Consider the following 25,955-nt stretch of genomic DNA (forward strand, 5'->3'; position numbering starts at 1 on the left):
GAAAAAAATGTGACAATGAATATATATATGTTCATGTATAACCGAAAAATTGTGCTCTACACTGGAATTTGACACAACATTGTAAAATGATTATAAATCAATAAAAAATGTTAAAAAAAAAAGTTAGCAATGTTCTCCTAGGACAGTCTACCAAGGCAATAGAAATAAAAGCAAAAATAAATAAATGGGACCTAATTAAATTTATAAGCTTTTGCACAGCAAAAGAAACTATAAACAAAACAAAATGACAACCTATGGAATGGGAGAATATTTTCAAATGATGCAACTGACAAAGGTTTAACTTCCAGAATATATAAAATAGCTCATACAACTTAATAACAAAAAAACCCAAATAACCCAATCCAAAAATGGGCAGAAGACCTAAGCAAGCAATTCTCCAATGAAGATATATAAATGGCCAATAGGCACATGAAAAAATGCTCAAGATCGCTAATTATCAGAGAGACGCAAATCAAAACCACAATGAGGTATCACTTCATACCAGTCAGAATGGCCATGATTAAAAGATCCACAAATAATAATTGCCGGAGAGGAGTGTGGAGAAAAGGGAACCCTCCTACATTTTTGGTAGGAATGTAGTTTGGTGTAGTCATTGTGGAAAACAGTATGGAGAGTCCTCAAAAAACTAAAAATAGACTTACCATATGATCCAGCAATCCTATTCCTGGGCATACATCTGCAGGGAACTCTAATTCAAAAAGATACATGCACCCCAATGTTCATGGCAGCACTATTTACAATAGCCAAGACATGGAAACAACCTAAATGTCCATCAACAGATGACTGGATAAAGAATCTGTGGTATATGTACACAATGGAATACTACTCAGTCATAAGAAAGAATAAAATAATGCCATTTGCAGCAACACTGATGGGCCTGGAGATTGTCATTCTAAGTCAAGTAAGCCAGAAAGAGAAAGAAAAATACCATATGATATCATTCATGTGGATCTAAAAAAAAAAGAAAAGAAAAAAGAAAAAAGAAGGCACTAATAAACTTATCTACAGAACAGAAACAGATTCACAGACATAGTAAACAAACCTATGGTTACTGTGGGGAAGAGGGTAGGAAGGGATAAATTGGGAGTTCAAGAACTGCTAATATTAATTATTATATATAAAATAGATAAAAAATAATTTTTTCTGTATAGCACAGGGGACTATGTTCAATATCTTGTAGTAACCTATAATGAAAAAGAATATGAAAATGAATATATATATAAAAAATAAATAAGTATAAGCAAATGTAGATATATTTCTGTATCCTCCCTCTTCTTACATAAAAAATAACATAGTTTGCAAACTTTTCTCTAGTATGCTTTCCACATTAAATTAAAAATTCTAGAGATCCCTTTATCATAATATACAGAGAGCTTTCATATCTTTTCTATGCTGTGTGGTCCTCCAGGGCGCTTATTCCTCTGCTACTCTACATCCGGCTGGTTTCTAGGCTTTTACTATTAGAAAGACTGGCATGCAGTGTTGAAGCCCAAGCAGGGAGAGGAGGATGTTCACCCTGGGGAACCCCCTGCACAGTGTCAGAAGCCAAATAGCACATTGTAGAAAGGCATCTGTATGGAGGACAAGGTGTGGCAGCAGTGATAGGAAATTGGTTATATCCAGAGGGATTGATCAAACAGGTAAATATGTGAAGGATTTGGAGAGCTGTATCTCATTACTGGAGTAAAGAGTTACAATATAAAATGAAAGAAAATAAAAATGGATCCCCTTCACTGAAAACTACAAAACAATGAAGAAAGAAACCAAAGAAAAAATAATTACAATGATACAAAACATTAATGTATTGAGAAACTCAATATTGTTAAGATACAAATCTTTCTCAAAGTGATTAATAGAGTCAATGTTATCCGATTCAAAATTCCAGAAGACAGTTTAGTAGAAATTAGTAAGCTGATTTTAATATTTATAATGAAATACAAAGGACCTAGAAGAGCCAAAATAATTTTGAAAAGGAAGAAAGTTAGAAGACTACAACTATATGATTTTAAATCTTATTATAAAATTATAATAATTAATAAAGTATGTTATTGGCATAAGGATAGAAATATATCCATGGTATGAGTCTTCTGTAATTTCTCTCTGCAATATTTTATTGTTTCCAAATAGAAGTCTTATATGTCATTTGTAACTATATTAAAATTTGACTCTATTGTAAATGGTATTGGTTTTTAAATTTGAGTTTTTAATTGACTATTGCTAGTACATATAAATAGAATTAATTTTACACTGGACTTCTATCCAGTGAGCTTGCTATATTTCTTTTTTAATTTCAGTTGTTCTTGTAGATTCATTTAGAATTTTCTACATATATAATCATGTCATCTATGAATAAAAATAGTTTTAACTATTCCTTTCCTCTGTATGCTTTTTATTTCATCTTCATGCCCATTGCACTAGTTAGGACTTCCAATACAATATTAAATAGAAGTGATTAGAGGAGAAACTTTGCCTTACTTCTAAACTGAGAAAGAAAAGCAGTCTTTCACCATTAAGTATATTAGCTATAGATTTTTTGGAAGATGTCCTTGATCAGGTTAAAATAAATCTTCCCTTTATTTCTAGTTTGCCAAGAAGTGTTGTCATAAATAGACGTTTAATGCTTTTTCTGTACATATTGAGATAATCATGTGGTTTTATTCCTTTATTCTGTTAAGATAATAAATTATATTGATTGATTTTCAAATGTTAAACCAACCCTGCATTGCTGGACTAAAACTCAGTTGGTTATAGTGTATTATCTATTTTATACATTTCTGGACTTCATATCTCAATATTTTGTTAAGATTTTTCTAACTAAATTGATGACAGATATAGGTTTGTAATTTTCCTTTCTTTTAATATCTTTTAATATGTAGTTTTATTATCAGGGTTATGTTGGCCTCATAAAACAAGTTTTGGTACATTTCCTCAACTTCTGTTTTCTGAAAGCACTTGGGTAACGTAAGCTTTATTTCTTTTTAAAATATTTATTAGAATTCATCACTGACACTATCAGGACCTGGAGATTTCTTTGAAAGAAAAATTTTAATTATGATTCAATTTCTCTAATAGAAATGAGTCTATTCATTTTTTCTATTTCATTTTATGTTATTTTTTTAAGTTGTGTTTTTTCAAAGAAGTTTTCCATTTCATCTAAGTTGTCAATTTTTTTGGTATAAACTTGTTCATTGTTTTTTCTTATCACCTTTTCCGTACCTATAGATCTTGTTTTGATGTTCCTTTATCCTTCTTTATACTAGCAATTTATGTTTTATTTCCTCAATGTCTTGATATATCAGTCTTGCCAAAGTTTATCAATATTAGTAGTCTTTCAAAACTCCAACTTTTGGAGTCATAATATTCTTTATTAATTAATTTCTACTTGTATCTTTTTTGGGGTCAATGCTGGGGATATCTAAGTATGTCAGACACATTTCAGTGCTCAGATATGTTGGAATGACCTGTTTATACACAGAGGGCAATTAGCAGAAAATGAACTTCTGCTTGTCCAAAGTTACTGACTGACTTTCAATAGAAGCTGTTTAACTGTTAGACATTATTTAGTTAAGAAAAAAAAGCAAAACAAATTCTTTACTCAAATAGGATATAAAAGGATTAAAAACCCTAATGTTATTTGATAGGACTTACATTTTACTGTTAAACTTGAATGTTCTAAATGACTCAAGTTCAATCACCTGGATTATAAAAAACATTCTTTTCATGATATAGTACATAATCAACAAAATTTTTCAGAAAAACCTGTGACTCTTTATGAGAAAAAAATCATAGACCTAAACTTTGATTGAAAGACTAATGAAAATGGTTCATAATTGTAAATTTAAAGCTATGCCATTGTTAATCAGTAACTCAATTTTTAGTTTATTTAATGGGATTTTTTTCCTGGTGATCAATTTGTCATTGCTATCTCTGAATCCAGAAATAATATATGTAAGTATTTTACAGAGAAATGGTACTCTGTGTCTGTGTAATGGGTACAATATTTTTAAAATATTTTTTGATTTGTTTTTTCTAACTGTGAATCACTGTGTTTCCCTGAATCTCGGCCAACACAAAAGGCTTGGTTTGAGACAGGTGTAAAGAAGCCTCGACAGAGGAAGAAAGAGTGAAAAAAAAAAAAATGCACTCTGTCCCTGAAACAGAAAGAAGAAAGTGAATGAAGGACAGGAAGGTAGTGAGACATTTGGATTCCAATCTCCTCTTTCTGGTCTGAAGTCCCAGAGCAGGCTAGGGGGAAGCCAAGGGCAGAGGGCCTTTCCTCCCACTTCCTGCCTGAGACTTCTAGCAGGAGACCACCTGGCAGGTTGCCTGCCTCCAAACCGTGGTCACTTCATCGAGGAAAGGGCAGGACAGCACATTTGGAGGGGGAGAAACAGTATAAGCTTCTGAGCTGCATTCAGTCCTCCTGCACTTTCAGTAGTTTATTCTGCTGTTAGATCTCAAAGCTGAGATGCCAGCCTGAGCAGTCTAAATTCAGAATCTGAACACTTGACTATGCAGCTGTGCATGGAGAGAAGGAGAACTGTAGAGAATTCCTGCTGTTTCCAAAGTGTAAACAGCCTTCTTAAAATTACTAATGCTATTGTTTCCCTACCTGAGCTTAAAGGTCCTCCAAGCACGACCAGACTCCTGGAGAGGCTTATGTCCTGCCATCCAGCAATGTACAGCTACACCCGCATTAAGAGAAAGATGTATAGCCTTAAATGCCCTCACCATTAGATAATAGTGAAAATATACAACCTAATATTCTAAAGAAGAAGTTAGGAAAGCAACGATGAAGGAATTTAAAATTAAGGAAAGCAGGTGAGAAGAATTAATAGAGGCAGATATTAACTAATTTGAAAACAAAGATTTTGCCAGAAATAAATACATATTGGTTCTCTGAGCATACTAGCCATCAAAACAAATCTCTGAAAGTCAAATAAATATCAAAACAAAGAAAATATGAATATGAAGCATTTGGAATAAGAAGGAGAATATAACTACAAATAAAAAAGGGTGTTTTTTGTGTTAAGTTCTAGAGAATGTCATGTATAATTAATTATATGCTGAAACTCTGAAAATTTCATTGATATTGATGCCCTTTTTAGGTGAAATAGGAAACCAAATTAAAACAAGAAGAGGAAAAAAATCTGAACTGAGCGATAATCATGGAAGAAAAAGATGAAGCTGTCAAAGCACAAAAGCTGCTGCCCCCAGGGAGCCATTTCTTGGGTAAGTTTGTTCAGATCTTAAAGAAAAATTATTTCTTTGCTATATAGATTCCTTTTGAGCTTATAAACAGAGAGAAAGCTTCCTTATTAATATTAGACAGCTAACATAATCCTAATTCATGACTCTAATAGAAGTAACACCCAGAGGGTAAAAACATAACATATCGCATGTTCACGTATAAATGTTAATGCACAACAGTCCTAAATAAAATAGAAAACCTAACTCAGCACCTTATGTTCCAGAAATTCCTTTATTATTATTATAATTTCTAATAATTTCATTAATTACTTGAGCATTTCTTAAATGTCTGGTGGAATCTAAGGCAATGGGATAGGAAAAAGGGAAAAAGCTGAATCGAAAAAAACCAAAGAAATTTCATAATGGCAAGTCTTCTCAATGCCTTTTATTTGTTCATATACAAGAAGGATCAACTGTCTTCAGTCTTTCCAAATTTAGTTGATTATAAAATCTTTTTTAATGCCAGAAATAATGTGATTTCTAACTCAGTTTGAGAAACACTCGATAATGTCAACAGATGAAAAGGAGGAAAGCAGGTAATCATTTTGATGGATGGTAAAACAGCAGTTGACAAAATTCAATGTTCATTCTGTTAAAACACTTTTGAGTGTACCTCCAAAGTGAGAGCCAACTTAAAATTTCACAATGATGGATTAGAGGCATTCTTGCTAAAGTCAGAAAAAGAAAAACAAATTAGCATGCTTATGTAGGAATGCTTAAATATTCTCACTGGGGCACTGATGCAAGAAAAGAAATAACAGACACAAATATGGGGAAGCAAAATATACAATGTTAATTTATAATGATCAGTTATCAGAAGAAGAACTCGAAAGAGCCAAAGTAAATGTTGAAATCTTAAGAATATTCAATAAGTTGTTCAGTTAGCAAAGACAAGATCAATCACAATGATGTACAGCAGAAATTAACACAACATTGTAAACTGACTATACTTCAATAAAAATATATATATTACCAAAAAATAAACCATTAGGAAATGGAAAAAATTATCTCATTTTCAATAACCACAAAATATAAGAAATAAATAGGAAAAAAGTAAAAGTAAAACTGGACCTATTTGAACAAAATGCTTCAACTCCACTGAGGGCCATAAATGAAAACTTGGACAGCCAGAGACACAACATGAATCTGACAAAATATACGTGAACATAATTCAACAGCAAACTATTTGCTAATAAAAATATTTTCCATATATACTACAAAGGGTAAATCTCAATACAAGACTTGATAAGAAAAAAATTAATACAATAAATGGCAAAGCTTCATTAACACAACTTGGAAGATAAGAGAAAATTAATTGACACACGAAAATATGCTTAACTTCATTATTCAGCAAAAGAATGCAAACTGATAATAATGAGTTACCATGTTTTATCTATGAAACTGTCAACTATTACAAAATCTGATGATACTCAGTGGTTAGGGTGATGTAGGGCATAGATACATATGACTACTGGGAAAAAAACTGGAACTGTTTTTCAGTGGGCAATGTAACATTATATACTGCAACATCTTTAAATACCTTGGATGCCATTGCTAATGTTTTACTCTGAAAATTTTTAAAGATCTGTGAAAGGCTTAGCTATGAAATTTCTCTCATGATATTTTATTTAGAGTGAAAATTTGGAGAAGCATAAATGTTCACAATAGGAAATTGGTTAAAACACTTTTTATACAGAAATACTTTATTCTGTTATTATTAATTATACTATGCATGAAATTTTGCGATCTAGAAATACTCTCCTGATGTACTCAAAAGAATAGACAGGTTAAGAAACATTAAAAAGAGATTGACAGTGTCTAAGAACAAGATAGATACACAGAGAAGATTCAAATGAATATATGCACAGCTGTTAAATGTAGCTATGTGAAGGAATTTGGGGTGTGTTTTATTTTGTGTTTCAATTATCTGTAATTTATTTTTGCAATTAATCTGCAGTATTTATAACAACATCAAAAAGCAGTAAAATGTATCATTTCAATTGTGAATAATACTACAGCAAAATATCAGTGATGGTTATCTCAGGATGAGAGGGCTGTGGAACCTTTCCATTTATGTTTCCATTTGTAAACTTTTTTGGGGTTCCTTTTAATGAACCGGTATAACTTCTGCAATTAAAAAAAATACTATTAAAAAAAAAAAAGCAACACCTAGATGCTCTCTGTTGCCATTAGAGTCCGAAGTTCATTTGAAAGTATGTAAGTTTCTTCATGATCTGGCCCTTACTTCCCAGAAGACATCTCTCTTACTATCTCCTCCACCACAGTCCGAGGCGGGACAGAACTACTTTCAGTTCTCTAAAAAGAACAAAGCTCACTCTCCCGCTCTGGGCATTTGCTCCTGCCCCCATGGCCCTTCCCACTTCTCACAACTCCTTCTACCGGAACCTTCCCGCCCCCTCACCCTTCACCACACTGCTTGGTGAGTCAGGTGCTCCCTGCATACCTACATCATTGCATTAATCACATACCATTTTCTCTTTGCTTGTCTTTCTCACTCACTGGATTCTAAATTCCCTAGAGGGAAGCACTTAATGAGCGATCAACCATTATTGTTGTCAAAGGAGGTAATGAATGAGTAAGAGAATGAATGGAACCAGCCTCTGTGTATCAGATCCTGCTGCTGACACCTCAGTTACTTTATCTCACTGAATCCTAACCAAGATTTATGAGGTAGGTATTATTTTGCCGCCTTTCCAGATAAGGAGACCAAGAATCTAGAAATTTGGTTTGCCCTCTGTAGCCCCTAGCATATAGTAAATGCTAATAATTACTGAATAACAGAGTAAAAGAGCACTCATCGTCTGTGGCCATTTCTGTAAAGTCAAAACTAAGTGAAGAAATGTGCTAGTTACCTGGGTAATTAAAACAAAAATCACCTTGCTATAAGGATGAGGTTGAGAGTGGAAATAGAAACAGGTTGTTTATTTTACTTTTTTCTTTTTGTCCTGAATTATCTTAAATGGCTACACAGAGTGCTGGAATTCATCTACGTTGAAACCCCTTGAGAATTTTTATAGGTTGAACCAGAACAGAATGATGAAATGAACCCTCCTAGGCAGGAAGGCAGAAGCAGACATGAAAGATGATTTCTCTGCGTTATTTGGCCTTTATGGAAAGAACCACAATAAGCTTCTAGAAAATACATTATGTATGTGATGCAATAAGGTGAGCTTCCTTTCTTCTTTTCAAATAATAACTTATTTTATATTAACCATGGTATGAAACATTGCCACTAAAGCTGTTCTTTAGAACAAGTGAATTGTATTTGATCTCATACCCTGACCTTTCCATCTATTTCCATAATTCGCATCTTTCGTCAATGAAGCTTTATTCATGTCAATATTCCATTTCTAGTTCAGCATGGATTCAACTGGAGTCAAGAAATTTTTCTCTCTTGAATCACACCCTTTGTTCCCTACATTTAGTTTTCTTTGGTTTCCAAGTGATTCTTGGTCAATTCATGCTTACCTCTGTATTTCATTTCCTTCTACAAAAATAACACCCTTTAGTTGTGCAACAGTTGAGAAAATAGATGTTTGCAAGTAATTTTTATTTTGTTAATAAATAATATTTATTTATGCAAGATTGTTATTGGAGCACCAGGACAAACAAATTCAAAATCCAAATAAGGAGATTTTATTCAGAATATCAATTTAGAGGAGAAAGTTAATTAGGACTTGATATAAAATTTACAAATCTAAGTCACACAAATATGAATGTTCTTCCCCAGTGACATTTGATAACAATTTAGGCACTGACTCATAAATGCATACGGAGCAAATGTTCATTTTCTTCCTTCTCACCATGGAAAGCCTCTTGTGTGCCAGGTGCTGTGTTAGACACAGACTCTTTCTGTTGGAGCTCATGGTCTTGGGGGAAGACAGACGAAATCGCACTAACGAGTGTATAATTACAAGCCAAGGTGAGTGTCCCGGAGACAAGGAGCATATGGTCACAGGAGCTTCTCTTGGGTGAGATAGTCAAGTGGCTCACCTTCCAAATCTCTAAACTGTGGTCTCCGGCAAGTCTGTGAAATTCCTGCCCTGCCTATGACCACGCTGAAACATTTTCCCTGCCAAATGCTTGAGGAGAAAAACTTGATAGACCTGAACTGGCCTGAATTTTAAAATTCAGTTAAAAAGTCTTCTGCTTTACTGTTGACACTGCAGCATATCTTATTTTCAGGTGTGAAATGAGAAATTTCATCTGGGTGGCTGCCCACCTACCAAGGCTTCATTTAGAATGTGTGGTCCAAAGTGTTTGACTGTCTGCAGCAAAGAAGGGCTTGGAACAAGCACCAGGGTTAAATCCACTGTGACAACAGCCAGGCAATGTGGTAGCATCTGGCAGCATGCATGGTGTTGCCTGGACAACAATGTCTTGCTTCACCATTGCTCACAAATAAACTCCCTTCGTACCCCCATACACACACCACCCCCCCCTCACATCAAATGCGTACACTTAATTAGAAACATTAGGTAAAGAATGATAAAGCAAGATGCTTGAGTCCATCCAGAACAACTTAAAGCCAGGGAAGGAACTGAATGAGTAGAAAGAAAAATTGGCCTTTTGGCAAATACACAGGTCAAGGCAGACTTTGTACCTGGGTATAATGGATTGGGTTCAAGGTTAAGTGAGTTCCTGTTAGGTGCTTGATGACTTCGCGTGGTGTAAGTATCATCTTACAAAACTGTAGAAGAACAACTCAGAAAGTTAGGTCTGTTAGCAGAGAAGGGAGGAGCAGAGGGAGGGAGGGACAGCCCAGTCCTCAGGTGGGTTCATTTCTCTTTGAATGCTCAGAGTTTTGGATTTGAATCCAAGTCTCTGACCTCAAAGCTCTGCATTTTCTACTAAAGTGTAAGCATACAACAAAATCCTCATTTCTAAAAGTCAGCCCTCCACATAAACTCAGTCCATGCTGATTTCAGAAAGTAGAGGAAATTTTAGTGGTTCCCCGTGAAACGATGAAAACACTTAAACTCCCAGAAAGGCTTTCACAGCCTCCCACCAAACAGCTCCCAACTATTGGTCTGATCTTACTTTCCACTTCCAGGAACTGCGCTAGACCAGCACTTCATGGTGTCGGCTGTCTCCCTCCAGATACTCCTCTCCCACCACCAGAGTCCTTTGAGTTCTTCATGTCCCTGCTCCTACCATCTCACCCTCTGCAGGAGGGCTCCCAATTCCCTTCCAGATTCTTGTCACTCTCTCTGGACTTCTGTCATCTGTCTCAAGTCTGAGGTCATCTTCAGCCACCTGTACATCTCCCCACAGACCCAGCACAATACAGGGCATGTAACTGGCTTCCAATAAATATTGATTGCATTGACTTTAAAGGCGATGGGTCTGTAACTTTATTTGCAGCTAACCTTAATAATTTCTGGAAGTTTCTCCTGGAAGATGGGAAAATCACATTTCCTTGGTCTAACATGAAATTCAAAGGCAGAAAACCCAGCATGGCTGTCTTGTAAGTGGCCCCTGTTACTCCTGGTGCCTGATTAAGAACTTGCCTGCCCAACCAGGTTATGTGTGTATGTTAGACCCAACTGGGAGGATGAAATGATGCTGGACAGAAAAAGTCCCACTGATTTTGCTTCATGCATCTCAGCTCGGCGGCTGTGCCTGGGTGCCAGCCGCACCCAGTGAAATAGTAACCAGAGTCCTGAGTGTTTTGAGAGGAGCTGTGGACTTGAGGGGCATCTGTTTCAAAGGCTCCAGTGGTTGCTCTGGGAGATGTACCTGCTGAGATGCCATTTGAAATTCCAATTTCTTAACAAACTGGCTGAAACCACAGCTCCAGCAGACTCCAGGGGGCTGTCTGCACTGCCCTCAGGTTCACGGCTAGCAGGTCTGCTCTGCAGGACTCTAGAAATGCAGTGCCTGTGTCTTCCTTAAATCCTTAACTGGCTCTGAGGAGATTCCATCCTCCTGAGAAGGCCACAGGGAGATAGGGAGCAGTGGTAAAAAAAAAAAAAAAAGCATCCTGACTATTGAAATGATACTCATTTATTCCATGAGCACTTACACCCAAATGAAAACAAACATAAAATTACAAAGCAGTTTATGTCCTTTTCCTTATTTAATATTGCCAACATTGTTCTTCACAGCCGCATGCTGCCTTCCTTCAAAAGGTCCCAATGCACTTCTCAGATGTCATGTGGACACAGACATCCCTGACAAAAGAGCAGAGACTGCTAAGTGGCGTATCCTGCCCTTGCCTCAGCAGCCTTCTCCAAGCTCAGCATTTGAACATGAGGATGGAAAAAAACGGTAAAGAGAGGAGGTAGGTTGGATAGACAGACAGAGATAAAGGTCAGACAGAGAGAGCCAGGAAGAAAGACGGAGGAGAGACAGACACAGGCAAAGGCTATGTTGAAGATAGCCTTCACCCAAGCCAGTGCCAGGGCTGCCCTGGGCTAAATGGTTGTCCAAGACCTTTTTTCCCTCCCAAGCACCACTCCCTCTGCTCTCCTGCCACACTTCCCCCACCCACATCAGCCCGCTAAGACTCTAGTATCCCCAAGTCAGACCCAGCCTGGCATGGCAGTGATACAGAGATGCTTTTATAGAGTAACAGAGTAAGAAACAGGTTCAAGGAAAGAGAACATGAGAAAACAGACATGAGGAGAAGGAAGAAGAGAGAGAGAGAGGTGCTGTGATCAGGGAGAATATCTCTGGGAAACGATTTTCACTTACAAAGTAATAAGCCTGCTGGGAGGGGGCACGGGAGGGGTGGAGGGTTATCTCCCGCCTTCGCCTCACCTCCACTGGGGCCAGGCTGGCTGAGAAGTGGAGGAGGGGCCTTTCCCCATCCACTGCTTTGTAGCTCAGTTGCCAACCACCGGTGATCTCCAAGGTCCCCGACTTGCAGGGCTGACTCCTCCTTTTAATATTTAAGTGACTATGACTTATATTTAGGAAACATACACTTAAGTCTAGAGAGTTCAACTGTCATGCTGTCTTACAATTTATAAGCCAATGGCTTCACAAAAAATACATAATAAAAATCAAAAACATACATAGAAAAAGAAATAAAACAAATGTGGCTAAATGTTAATTCTTGGCTCTATATGGTGGGCATAAGGAAGTCAGAGTGCTATTCTCGCAACATTTCAGGATGTTGCAACTTTTCGTTTATAAAAGGTTGAAACATTTTTTTAAAAAAATAGTAAAAAGCAAGAAAAGATTGCACCGAGATCCTTGCCCTTGCCCAGTGGGTGGGAAATCAACGCCCTTCCACACTGCTCCCAGGCGCTGCTCGCTCTGACTCCCTGCACTTGCTGAGTCTTCTCTTCAGCCTCTCCTCACGTTTGCTTGGGCTCCCTGCTCTGCACCCCACATGGACCAAACAGGGAATACAGCCTCTTCTTCCTTGATCCCCACAAAACTCGTGACACAAGGCAGTGTGTACAACCACTTCGACCAAGACCCCGGGGCAGTGGTTGGGGGCGGGGCTTACGTTACAGAGCATCAAAGGATGTAACAGAAAATGAAATATTTTAAAATCCAACTTACAAATACTGTTTTCCTATATGGTTTTAAAATGAACAATGCAGTTTAACATCCTACTCTTGAAATAATATTTCCAATAAAGTAAGACAACTGAAGGGTGGCCGCAGCTGTTTCTAGGAGTCTCCTAGCCAGTGCCACCACCGGGAGGACCGGCTTAAGGTTTTCCTGCTGGTCTTCTCTCCTCTTCAAGTCCCAGCCTCCCATCACACCGCTCAGCTGGTTCTCCTTCCTCCTCCACCCCTCCCTCTCTCTGGTCACAAAAACTGAATTCAACTCAATTTCTCATGCAAAACCACTCAGCTGTCTCTCTATTCTGTCCCCTGCTTCCAAACTCTGTGTCGATCTGAGTGGTAGGAGGGACCACTGCACTCAATACAGCCACAGCTCTATTAATTCATTTGGTTAAGCAAAAAAAATCATTTGCCCCCTGAGAGCAATTATGCTAGCAGAGGGCAGAAGCATCAATGCCATGTTTATTTAAACAGCCATTAGAAAATTTTTGCTACTCTGAACTGTGGCTTCACCAAAGATCCCTATTTAAAATGTGGCAAACCCTCAATTGCAGTTTGTATGGGAACTTTGTGAAGCCTGCCACAGAAAGGCAGCTCTATTTAAAATGAGCTAGAAGAATGCTGCTGTCATCATATCTTCCTGGGTCACTAGCCTGGGAGAGGACAACTGAAACAATGTAAAGACGTCTCCTGCCACCCACCTCTTCCCAGCCTGATGATCGGCCAAGTATCACTGGTATTCTTGGCTCAGCCCCCTACTGACAGCTCTATTCAGCCTCTTCAATTCTGTTCAGATTTTATTGACTGGATCTCAGCTCCTTCCGGGGGCCTTACTTTGTTTTTCCTGTGCCAGGGTCCCAGACCTGTTCTGGACCAATGCTGTTTCCAGAAAATCGGCTTTCCGTGCATGTCCTCCTACAGTTTAACCTGTTTGGTTTCCTAAGAGCAGGATTCAATGACCTCTGCTCTCATATTATTTTTGCCAGTCCCAGCTTTCATGGGCCACATGAAAACCCTGAGGAACATCTTCCCTTCCTTGTCATTTCTTCCTCTAATATCCCAACTCCCACAAGATATTTCTTCCTGGAGGCTTATTCCAGTTCTCCACTTTGAGGGAAGTCAGTGCACACTCTGCCTGGAACTTTGGATAATCAGAAAGAGCCATGGATAGATAATCAACAAGTTTCTACTGAATAGCACAGGGAAGTATATTCAATATATTATAGTAATGTGTCATGAAAAAGAACATGAAAACAAATATATGTATGTATATGTATGACTGAAACATTATGCTGTACACCAGAAATTGATACAACATTGTAAACTGACTATACTTCAATTAAAAAAAGAAAAGAAAAAGAACCATGAAAACATTACTGGTCTAAGACCAACCAAAGGCCTCCTTGTTCTGAGCAAGACCACGTTGGAGTTTTTTGCTTGCATTAAAATGGAGGCTTCAGCCATGATAAGAAATAGAAACATGTTCAAAGGTCTCACTCTCCCATCCTCTATTAAATGAAGTTCCAGGTAATATTTAAATAGCACCTGCACTCCTGGATAAAGGAGGGCTTTTTCAGCTGCAAACCCGCAAGAGGCCCCAATCAGTGGCTGATGGCTCCACAGCAGCCAAAACTCTGAGTAATCCAGGGCAGGGTAGCCATCTCTACCCTCTCGCTATTTCACTCAGGTTAAACGGTACGATTATAAGTTATCTTACCAGATTTGAGACAGTATGGGATAAATGTCATCCTGCTTTTGGTAGAATCATAAAAGCAAGTAAGCATGATGTCCAAACAAATAGACTTTAGGCTAGAGTTTGCAAAAGTTACATGTTCTTTGTTGTAATTGTAATTGCCCTAAAAGAGAGGCATTTAGATCTTCTTGTTCCTTTCCTAAAAATCTACAACTGATAGGCAAAGCCTGTTAATCCTATCTGCTTTCCATAATTGGAAAACATTATCTGATGGACTCAGGGGTCTCCTGTAACAACTGCATGCCAGCAAGTGGTACTGTTCTAAGAACATCTGCCTTCCTTGAGGACCCTGCACCCTGGTCCTCTTCCAGGTGCACGCCTGTTCTCTGCCTCAGCGACTAGCCTGGGGTTACCAGTGTCTTCATCCTGGGCAATCAAAGTGCTTCCCATGGAATTGTGTAACTTGAGCTCAGGAGAGACAGCCCCCTCTGCTCTGGAGATGGTTGGGAAATGAGGGTACAGAGCCATCAGCTGCTCCCCGGTCTACTGCCTGTCCCAAGGCCATCTGCTGGAGGAGAGAAGGAACTCGACACAAACTAGAGAGGCAGACGTGAGTAACACCCAGGGCGACGGAGGTTCCAGTGTCAGAAGTCCTGTGAACAGCGCTGGGTACAGCCCTCCTGAGGTTCTGCTTTTAGGTTGTGGGTTTTTTTTTCCTGATGTTGGTTTTGACTTTTTGAATGACCCTAATCCCTCCAAGAAATTTTCTTTATGCTTAAGATGAATCTAATTGGTTTTCTAATACCTAGAACTCAAAGAATCCTAACTAGCAAATGGCCCATAATTAATTTACCTTGATAACTGGTGTAATTACCATGTGCTAGGGATTGTGCGAGGCCTTGAGGAAATGCGCATACGTAAGACGGCCTTCTCCTTCACAGGACTCACAGTCCAGTGGAGGACGCAGCTGCACAGTTCCCCTTCTCTGAGTTCCTGGATTTACCACCCTGGGCGCCAATGACCCTTTCTGCGGGTACTCAGCACAGTCTCCCCACAGGAGCAGCAACAGCCCCCTTTCCTCTTTATATTCCTATTATCCACTGCAATCATAAAGACCCTCGGACTATTTGTAATGGGAATAAGTGAGATGCAGTGATAGTAACAACAATGCTGCTTTATGGTTTTCAAAGCCCTTTCAGATCAATTATCTTAAATGCCAAGAATATCCAGTCCATGGGGTCTTTATAGTAGAAAGTTGATGTTTATCAGGCATCACAGCCGAATAAAAACATCCTGTAAGACCTTCAGCTTCCTTCCCTTTTTCCCTTTTCTTATCTAATCTTAATCTGGTTTTCTAAGGAGGCTTTCTTACTGGGAAAATAATGAGCTAGTGGCTGGGAGAAGGAGAAGAAGGTTGATAAACGTAGCTGGATAATATGGCTGCATTTCTGGAAATTAAAATCAATTGGTTTCTGTAGAAGATAAATCTCAGGGCCTCAGGTGCCTAACAACCTGATTCTCCAGTGGTGACCTGCGAAACAAAGCCCAGGATCTGCAAAGTTGAGACCCCAACACCTCATTCCCTCTTTTCTTTAACAAGCTTCACTGCGTGCCAGTTATGTACCAAGCATGATGGTAATTGGTGTGACTGTCCCCACCTGTCAGGAGTTTACAGTTTACCGTAGTGGTTCTCAGAGTGGCTTGTACCCTGGAGCCACCAGGAGAGATGATAAACATAAATCTTACCCCCAGAGACTGTCATTTCATTGGTCTGGGGTATGATCTGGATATCTGGAGTTTTAAACTATCCCCAGGTCATTCTAAATGTGCAGCCAAGGCTGAGAACCTCTGGCCTAGGGCGAAAGAAAGATGAATAAGCTGAGTGTTACAGAAGAGGTTTAAACACACGATTCAATGGGACCCCGCGAGGCCCTCTCCACCCAGGCTTAGAAGACCCTGAGGGGCTTCCCTGAGGAGGCAGCTGAGATGTAAGGGACCATGAGGACTGGCCAGGTGATGATGTTGGGAAATTGGGAGAAGAAGAGTATTCCGAGCAAAAAGAACAGTAAATGTCATAAGAAAGTGCCCTGAAAAGAGAGACCCTGGTGTGCTGGAGAACAGAAAATGGCCTTGCAGAAAAAAGGAAAGTCAGAAAGTGATAAAAAAAACTGAGCTGGAAGAGGAGAGCAAAGATCAAAACACAAAAATGGAAGTTTTGAGATGTAATTCGAAAGGCAATGGGGACACACGACAAGGTGTGCAGCAGGAGAAGGAAAGGACCCGCTCTTTGGGGCCTCACCCGTCATGTGGTTCTGATGGCCACACCTGTAAATAGGACCAGCCTGGTAGCAGCATGGTTAATGTGGATTTGTAATTGTGTTAATGATTTATCCTTTCTTTTTAAAATCTGGTCTATACCTAGTCATTGTACACGATACATTCACAGGCTTCTTTTTCTCCCCAGGAGATCGAAGCAGCTGCATCATCTCATTAACCTTCTCTCGGCACCCCCAGAGGAGATGGCAGGTAAATGATATTATATCAGGGAAAATTTTAAACACTTAAAGTTTAAAAGACTTGCCAAAAACTTCATGCGATAAGCTGAGGAAATGCCAAGTTCTGGGTCTGCTTTTTCCTCTGATTCTTAGGCTCTGATTTATCTGTGAGATGACATTGTGGAGCAAGAGGAGCAGGTCAGCTTGGAGCGTTTCTGCTGAGCAGGGCGGCACTAAGCTTCGAGCTAACCTGCACCGAGAAAAAAAAAAATCCGAAGGGAACAAAATTGCTTTTTGCTCAGAGAAACTCTTCCAATTTCAGTTCCAGGGGAAATAGTTAATTCATGAACAGAGCCGTGAGAGAAATGAATGCACTGGTTCCCAGAGGAAAAGTGATCTGGCCAACTTGCCAACTGCTAATACAAATCTTAGGCTATTTTACATTTGCCCTCGTGAGGGGAAAGCTGGATATTGCTTATCTAAAGCGAAAACAGTTTGGATTGCGTTTGACCTGGTAGATTTTTGCTAACTCAGCCACCACACAGTGAGGTTGGCCCATTTTATTTGATTTTGAATCAGTCAACTGTGTTTTCCAACAAGCTGCCAGCTCTTGAAGGCCCCACATCTGATTTTCTGCTACTCTTGCCTGAAGTTCCCTCTCAGTCTGATCACCTTAAAAAGACGGTTCAAGTTTACCTTTCAGTTTCAGCTCTGAGCTCAGCCCATTGCCTGGGTTCAGACAAAGAAGTCAGAGTATGGGTTAGACCAGCGCTTCTCAAACTGTAATGTTTGTGCTCCCAGGTCACCTGGGGATCTTGGGAGCATGTAGACCCCACATTCTGCATTCCTGACAAGCTCCCAGGTGGTGCTGGTGCTGCAGGTCCAGGAGCCACACCTTCTCTGCCTGTTCGGAAGCTCTGAGATCTCTCCTCGCAAAAGCATCTTCCCCATCAGCCTGCTTCAGTTTCTGTTAGCAGAGCATGTGAGTCTTGAAGGCCTTTTGCCCTTCCAGAGTCTCCTTTTTAAAATACTTTCCCTGGAGGATTAATATTTGATGCACTGTCTCAGCTAAGAGCATCAGGGATTCGTTTTCAACTGGTTGAAATCCAAACCAAATGGATGAGTCAAGACTGTGGATATTAAAAGGACAAAAGCAGCAGGAACAAAGAAAGGGACTCATTGATGACACATTTTCCCCCAATTAAAGGGAAACTAACAAACAAAGCCAAGCCACTCTTTCTGCCTTCAGAGGAGTTTCAAACCAAAGGAGGTTACCTAGAACACACTGGAGAGTCATAATCTTGGAGCTAAATCCTGCTCCTGCCCTAGGATTGGGATTGGGGGCAAACTGTAACCTTCTGCAGTTGTTTCCTAATGTGTGGCATGGAAATGACAAGACCTACCCCATCCACCCCAAGCTATTGTGAGAGTTAAATGAGATATTTAATCTCAGCTATTGCTAAGCACCTGGTATGGCAGCCCTAACAGTCACTCAAAATATAATCAAAATGTAACAAACAATGCCAATGAAGTTTGCAAATTCAGATCAGCAGAAGAACTCAAGAAAGACTTCAGGAATTCAGTGAGCTCCAGTTTGGGGACACACAAAGGGAATACAATTTATCATATAATTTGTCCTTTCATATCATGTATTCCACGTCAGCTCTCAGCCTTCAGTGACGTCTTCCTTGACTCCTTCTGTCAGTGATTGGTCCTATCTCATTTACTCATAGACTTTCCTTCTAGGGAAATGTCATTCAAGAAGGAAAAGTCTCAGCAATTATTACCAGTTCTTCTTGGTATACCTACTTAATTAGAAGACAACAGTGGAAATAATTACTTCACTTGTCATTTACTAACTGACATTGGGCGAATAAATTTTCCCACCTTTGGTTTCCTGCTCTGTCGAGTGGGAGCAAGAACAGCCGTCCCAGAGAGCTGGTGTGCAGTTGGCATGGAGTATTGCTCAGTGGCCCGTCAGTCACTGAAAACTGCAGTCCCCTTCTACTTCAGTCCCCTCATCCATGCCCCTTCATCTCATCTGTCAAATGGACAAACCCCTTAGGAGCAAATGGACCAAGTTAAGGGTTGAGTCTAACCTTATTTCTTCATTTCTTCCCCCAACCTCGAAATGTTCGTCCCATTCTCTTAACTCTTGCCCAAGCTGATGCTGCCAACTTTCCCCCCACGTTGTAGCAGCCCAAAGAACTACTGGAGAAGCTGAGTTGAATATGATGTTTTAGGGCAGTTCTTTTCTAACAATAGGTCTAAACAGGGCCAACTCAAATTTCTAAGGAGGTCAGCATCTCAGCCACTCAGCCTCAAGATGGGAACTGCTCACACAGATGGAGGTGTCAGAGACAATGCTCTGGGACACGGTGAGGTCTCGAGAGGGGCTCCCCTCCTCCCTAGAACTCAAATGGCCCCAAGCCAAGAATCAGAGGCAAAATTGGCAACATACGCTTTGTTTCTCGACAAATGATGTTCAATTTAGGCCGTGATGATTTTTCTGAAATACCATTTAATATAAATTTTGCTTTATATGGGCTAGCAGATGGGGCCTGAATGTTGCAGAGCAGAATGGCTGTGCAGTATGTTATAAGTCATGTTGATAGGGCGACAGTCTCCATGTGTCTGTGTGGGGGAGGGAGCTGTTAGAAAAATAAAAGGAAAATCAGGTCAACACCTAGGAGTTTTGAAGGTGAAAAAAAATCATAATTTGAGAAACCAAGGATTGTTAATCTGATTTTTTTTTTTTTTGAGATGGGAAATGAAGTGCTGAAATATTGCTTGGGTAGAGCACCGCTTTTTATCAATTCTCACATCCTCTCTGAGTCTCAGTTTCCTCATCCAGAAAATGAGGCTTGTTTGGGGTCAGAGGTCGCCGAGAGATTTCCCTTCATGTTCTGACTCAAACCCGTGGCCGTGGCTGCTATGAGGATTGCCCTAAGAAGTCTGAGGCTTCAGCTGGACTGGTGTCACCATAGGGTGATTATTACTTCAGGGTAGAGCCAGTTACAGTTGTGCTGAACTTGAACCCAAGTGAATTAGATCATCTCTGAAGTCCTTTGCATTCTCAATAGTTATTGAGCCTAATGTGCCCGTCAGGGGATGAAGGGAACAGGCAGAGGAGGAGCTATAGAAGATTAGATGGGGAGGCCTACAGAGAAGAGCCACCCAGGAGTGTAGCTTTGGCTAAAAGACATGTTGGAGTTTGGTTTGCCTTGCCACTAAACATCACCCACAAATCCAAACCCAAGCAATACGTGTGACACAGACCAACTTTTTTTTTAAATCAACAAAGATATAGGTCCTCTCTTGGCCCCTATAATGAGTTAAATCAGTGGTCCCTGAAAGATTTGTCCATTTCTTTGTGCCCAGAACCTGTGAATGTTATTTTTAAAAAAGGGTCTTTGCAGAAGTAATTAAGTTAAAGATCTTGAGATGAGATCATCCTGGATTACTCTGGTGGGTCTTAAATCCAATGACAACTGTCCTTATAAGATACAGGAGACATAATACAGTGAAGAGGAGAAGGGACTGTCGCCACTGAGGCAGAGACTGGAGTGATGCAGGGCAATGAGGCCAAAGAGGGCTGACAGCCAGCAGCAGCTGGAAGAGGCAAGAAAGGATTTTCCCCTGGCCTCAGAACTGAAAAAATAAATGCCTGTTGTAAGTCACTAAGTTTCAGGTCATTTTTTAAAGCAGACTATGGGACTGACAGTAGTCACAGAATGGCTCAGGCTGAGCAGGGGAAGAGTCAGGGTCGCGGCTTTCTGCAGAGGACATGGACCCAGATCCCTACTATTCCTTCCCGTTTCCTCTGCCCTTCAGACTCTCTCCCTGACACAGGATCACTTGCAGCCCAAGCAAGGAGCCCCTGCCTGGATCCCTCTGGGACTCCACTCACCTCACCACCCTGGCCCTCAGATGGCCTTATCCAGGCCAACCCCCAGGCTCCCTGTGACCTCGGTCAAGTACTATAGTCTGACTCAGCTACCAGCTTAATCATTCATCGTAATTCTAGTTGCACAGAATGCTCCTGCCTTGCTGGAGAACGTGCTCTCAAGCTAGACTCCCTCCCCTTTATGACCCAGATGATGGCTTATGACTGCATGTGCAAATACTGCCGGAAGTCGCTCAGCATCTGGCAGCTGAGGAATGGAGCAAAAGAGGAACTCAAATGCGAGCTCGCTCCCTGTAACAGGATTTAGTAAGGAAATGTCCCTCTCCAACTTGCAATAAATAATGGGCAAAGGGACCATTTCTGAAATTTCAGCTTGATGACTTCAGAATTTCAATCTACAGGAACAGCAATTCACAGTGAAAACAAGTGAGCCAAACCATGAATTTCTTTTGATGTTACTGCCCCTGCCTTCCCTTTTTCTAATGGTGTATCTTGCTTGCACATACTGAGGAAATCTGAATTTCACCATATAGCTACCCCTCCCCTGAAACTTTATCACTCTACCTCTATGTCTCATTGCATTCTACAGCCACTCCCTCAGCCTCTCCAGGAAATACAGAGCCAGCCGTCCCTGTGAGCTCTGCCTCCCCACCCCGGCCCCAGCTTGTGGCAAGGGACTAATGTGGCTCAAATCTTTCATTTTATGATGAGCTGTGGTGAGGGAAACCCAGGCCACAGATTCTACTTACTGTGTGTTACTCTAATACCATATATTATCATAGTCTACCATTTATCCTCTGTGTGACATAGAGCATTTATTTAAAGTCTGGGAAACACTGGCTTCTCGTCTCTGGGGAAGGAATAATAATAGTTTCCTTGCATGATTACAGTGAGAATCAGCATACCTAGTCCAGGGCCTGGCACATCTAAAGTCCTCAGGAAACACTCGCTACTGTGATTCCCATTGCTACTATTGTGACTGTTGTCATGACTACCTTCCCCCAAAGGTACATAATCCCCTACCTCCCCCGCCACCATTTCTGCTTGCCTCCATGTTGGCTCATGTAATTGCTGAGGGAGGGATGAAAACCATCGAGGAAATGGAAGCAAGAATTTCCTGCTGGATCAGAAGGGGTCTGAGCCATTCCAGGACTAGGAGATGCATCTGTTTATCAACCTCTTTGATTAACTCTCGTATTCTGTACACAGTCTTCATTAGACACTTTTGCTTCAGAAATGACAGCAGCCTAACTAGCCCTTGGTTTTTGTCTCCAAAACCACAACCTGCATATGAAATCTTCATCACCCCCAGGAAACCGTCTTGCTGTGTGAATGATAAATAGCCCGTTGCAGACAGCCCCGGCTGCCCGGACCCCTCCCCACGATAGCACTGCCAGCTGCATTTGGCCAAGCACACAGGGCAGGGCTTCTGTTTCTGTCCCTGCCAGCCTGGTATTTGCCTACCAAAAACCCCAGCCTCATCCTCTTGGGGCGCTGGCTCTCTGCAGCCCTTTAAAATGTGCTACCTCCCAGGGCAGCCCCCTCCCTCTCAGCCTCAACTCTGACTCCTCCCCCCCCACCCACTGTCCTTACCTCTCCATTTAGCAATGCTCTTCTGTGCCCGTACATACCTGGCCCTTGGCCAAAATGCAGGTGATTAATATTGCCTCTGACCTCCTTAGGCAAACTTCCACCTTCCTGATTCTTCCCACCAATCTACTCCAGCTCTATTATAAGTGGGAGCCAGGCCCTGGGAAGTGTGCCTGGTCAGCTGGGCAATGCTCCAAATTCCCCCTGCAGTCTCACGACCCCAGTCAAAGGCCTTTCTTTCCACCAGAAAGTCAGCCTCTAAGAAGTTTATCTGATGGATTCGGTCACATTGCCATGTAAATGACTGATGAGAAAGCAAAGGCCCTCCCTTTGGGACTGGTAACCTAACAGAGTGAGTGTTGCAGGCTTGGGTTTCCTTAGGGTCCTCTGTTGGCCAAAACACTGAAAAGTTTTCACCCTACTCAAAATGAGTTATTTCAGTGAAAGCCACTCAGTGCATTAGTTTGCTAGGGTTGCCATAATGAAGTCTCACAAAGTGGGTGGCTTAAACAATAGAAATGTATGTCTCATTGTTCTGGAGGCTAGAAGTCTGAAATCAAGGAGTCAGCAGGGCTGCTGCCTTCTGAGGACTGTAAGGGACAATCTGTTCCATGCCTCTCCCCCAGCGTCTGCTGGTCACAGGCATTCATCAGCTTGTAGATGGCATTCCCCCTGTGTCTTCACACCATGTTCCTTCTGTGCATTCCTCCTGTCTGCACATTCATATTTCCCCATTTTATAAGGACACCAGTCATATTGGGTTAGGGACCACCCAATGACCTCATCTTAATTTGATCATCTGCAAAGACTCTATTTCCAAATAATGTCACGTTCACAGGTCCCAGGGGTCTGGGACTCCAACATCTTTTGGAATGACATAGTTCAACCCATAACACTTAGGTACAGCATATCCTTATTTATGTCAAGGATGCTTTCCTGAAAATCTCATATAATTTAAAGCTTTCGTAATTAATATTTCTAAAGGGAAAACAATAGTTGTGGGCAAAATGGAGGGGCAATTATCTCAAAATGTATTTATCATGTTGTTCTTTAATATTTCTTTTCTTTTTTCGGTATCCTCTCTAATATTTTCCTTCACTAAGTTTATTGCCCAGCCTAACTCAGTGGTCATCTGGCTTGCATAATGGCATTTTATGTAATTTTCACTGCAAAGGTACTGATTTTTCAGACTTAATTTTCAGCACTTGCACAAGCAATATGACAATGACATCTTGGATGATATTGTTACGCGATACAAAAAGTTTTAAATGTTTAAGTAGCAATCAACATTAAAATAACAGCACAAAAGGGGCCAAAAGCCCTTGCAGAGATTCTGGTGCATACATGTGAGGGTGATCCACAGCCTGCTGACAAAGGAAGCAAGGTATTTCCATTAATTGAGGCTAAAGTGACATCGTCACCTGGCGATAGTGTGAACACAGTATGCAATTCATACAGGCCCCCTGCTTTGATATCGTGTGAATTTGTTTTTAATTTGAGGAATTCATAGCCTTTTTTCAAATTTAGGTAAGCAATCGAGACTTTGTTATTAATTCCAGATCACGTTATTTCAAATTCACATAGTTTGAATTTGCATTAAATGCCACTGGACTGTGTAATAAGCATCTTGCCTTCAGTAGGAAGAATTGTAGATCGGAACTATCCAGAGGAAACAAGGCAGATGGAAGCTACATGCCTAGTTACAGAGCTCAGCTTTGTGTAGATCAGGAAGAAGTGGGTTTAGACACGTCTCATGGTCTTTAAATTACTTATTCCCTGGTCCCTTCTGCCTAGCTCTGAAGTCTACTAACAAAAGAAATATAACCTTTGGTATATGTTCTTTTGTCCTCTCCACCTCCAGCCACCAAAATAAGCCTATCACCTCTTGGTATAAATGCTAAGCTCCTACAGCAAAATGACCTAAAGGTGACATGAGGCAGTAAGCACTCAGTGGTGTCTTGCTGCGGTGGCCTCAGATCAGGGGTCCTGAGACTTGCCTTTTAGGGCTTGGCTCTGCCATCAACAAGTTATGCTTCCTGGGACAACTTGTCTAACTTCTCTGGGTTTCCATGTCCTCAAAGGAAGAGGTTTTTGTACACTTTTGTACATTTGGTACATTACAGTGATGGAACGAACAAAGGCAACACAGGAGATGCATGACTGTGCCCTCTTGGAGGGAAGCATGGGTCATGAGAAAGGGATCTCCAATCATGAGCCATCTTTTCTCACCACTAAACTCACGGTTCTTCTGAGTCCCCAGGTGGTGCTGAGGTCTCCTGGTGAGCCCCTTAGGCTGCTCCCACCAGTTTTGCTAACTTTCTCATTGTGAATGGCCTCACCCGCCCCACTGCACCCAGGGGCTTTAGTCGGCACCTTCACCCAGCCCTGATGGGAAAGAAAAGATACTAGCAGTGCTGCGCTGATCCTGACTTTGACTGTCCAGCAGGTCCCCGACAGGTCCACCCTTGGACTCTTGGATAGAAGGACCCTAGGTAGACACATTGTCCATTTTTCTGACCAAAACACATGATTTGTTTCCCAAGAGATCTGTGAGTTTTCAAATAATCTGAAAACTATACCAATCAAGTCATATTTATTTAAGCCTGTAATTAATTGTCTTGATCCAAAAAGAACAAAATTACATTAAATTCATCTACCCAAGGAAATCAGGGTGGGACCTGTGGCCACTAAGTTCCCCCTTATTAGTGAGGAATGAGAATCCTCTCCTTGACCCCAATCAATCTCTGTTGCTAATTCCAAAGCCCAGCCCCATTTCTTCTTTCCAAAATCTTTCCCTGTCTACATAAAGGAAGACATTAATTTTCATCCTCATGGAAAAATAAACAAAAGGAAGAACACATCTCTTCCCAGTCTTTAGGAATGTAAAAATGCATTTGGTTTGCAGGAGAAGGCTTGTTACTTTCACCCCCTCTTCAGGGGTGGTAATTCCCAGAAAGGTATGAAATCTTAACTTTAGGTTTCATGCTTGACATCTGGATGAGTTTATTTATGTTTGATTGTTTCTCATCTTGGGAAGGTGGGAATGGGGAGAGAGAGGCATTAACTTCTCTTGCCTGCCCACCAGCACTGGCAGCCACTGGTGCCCATAAAGATAGTGGGAGATGAGCTGGGATTCCAACGTCTGTGAACCAGGTCCCCGTTGGAGCTGATGTGGCAGTTGGAGCCAGGATGTTGAAGTCAGGAAGACAGAGCCACGCCTTTTCAAGGTGCAGTGGGGCTGAATCACTTTCGAGGGGAGGTAAAAAGTCTTCACAGGTAGGAGTATCAGTCTACTCATATTGTTCTTGAAAAGATGCTCAGAAAAAGGTTGATGAAGACATCAGAACACACAGTTGGTTTAGAGCCATTTAGCCATTTTTTTCTGTAGTCATCCAGAAGGTCATTAGAATTGTCAACAGCTGATGTCGCATGCCAGTTTGTTTGCAGGAGAACCC

The 25,955-nt window shown here is 40.8% G+C and overlaps 1 protein-coding gene across 8 annotated transcripts in view; it reads right to left on the minus strand.

Moving 5' to 3' along the window:
• The window catches only part of GPR141 (G protein-coupled receptor 141), a 169,632-nt gene that overhangs the window by 77,352 nt on the left and 66,325 nt on the right, over positions 1-25,955 (minus strand). For 2 of the 8 annotated variants that reach the window (XM_032483714.1, XM_032483712.1), the window contains one exon: positions 19,465-19,654. The exons of the other annotated variants lie outside the window; for them this stretch is intronic. In XM_032483714.1, coding sequence (XP_032339605.1) covers positions 19,551-19,654 — 104 coding nt within the window. In that variant the 3' untranslated portion in view covers positions 19,465-19,550. Of the gene's footprint in view, positions 1-19,464; positions 19,655-25,955 lie in introns of those variants that run through there. 8 annotated transcript variants of the gene reach the window in all.

This window comes from Camelus ferus, chromosome 7 (genome assembly GCF_009834535.1).
Source record: "Camelus ferus isolate YT-003-E chromosome 7, BCGSAC_Cfer_1.0, whole genome shotgun sequence".
Taxonomy (NCBI): Eukaryota; Metazoa; Chordata; class Mammalia; order Artiodactyla; family Camelidae; genus Camelus; species Camelus ferus.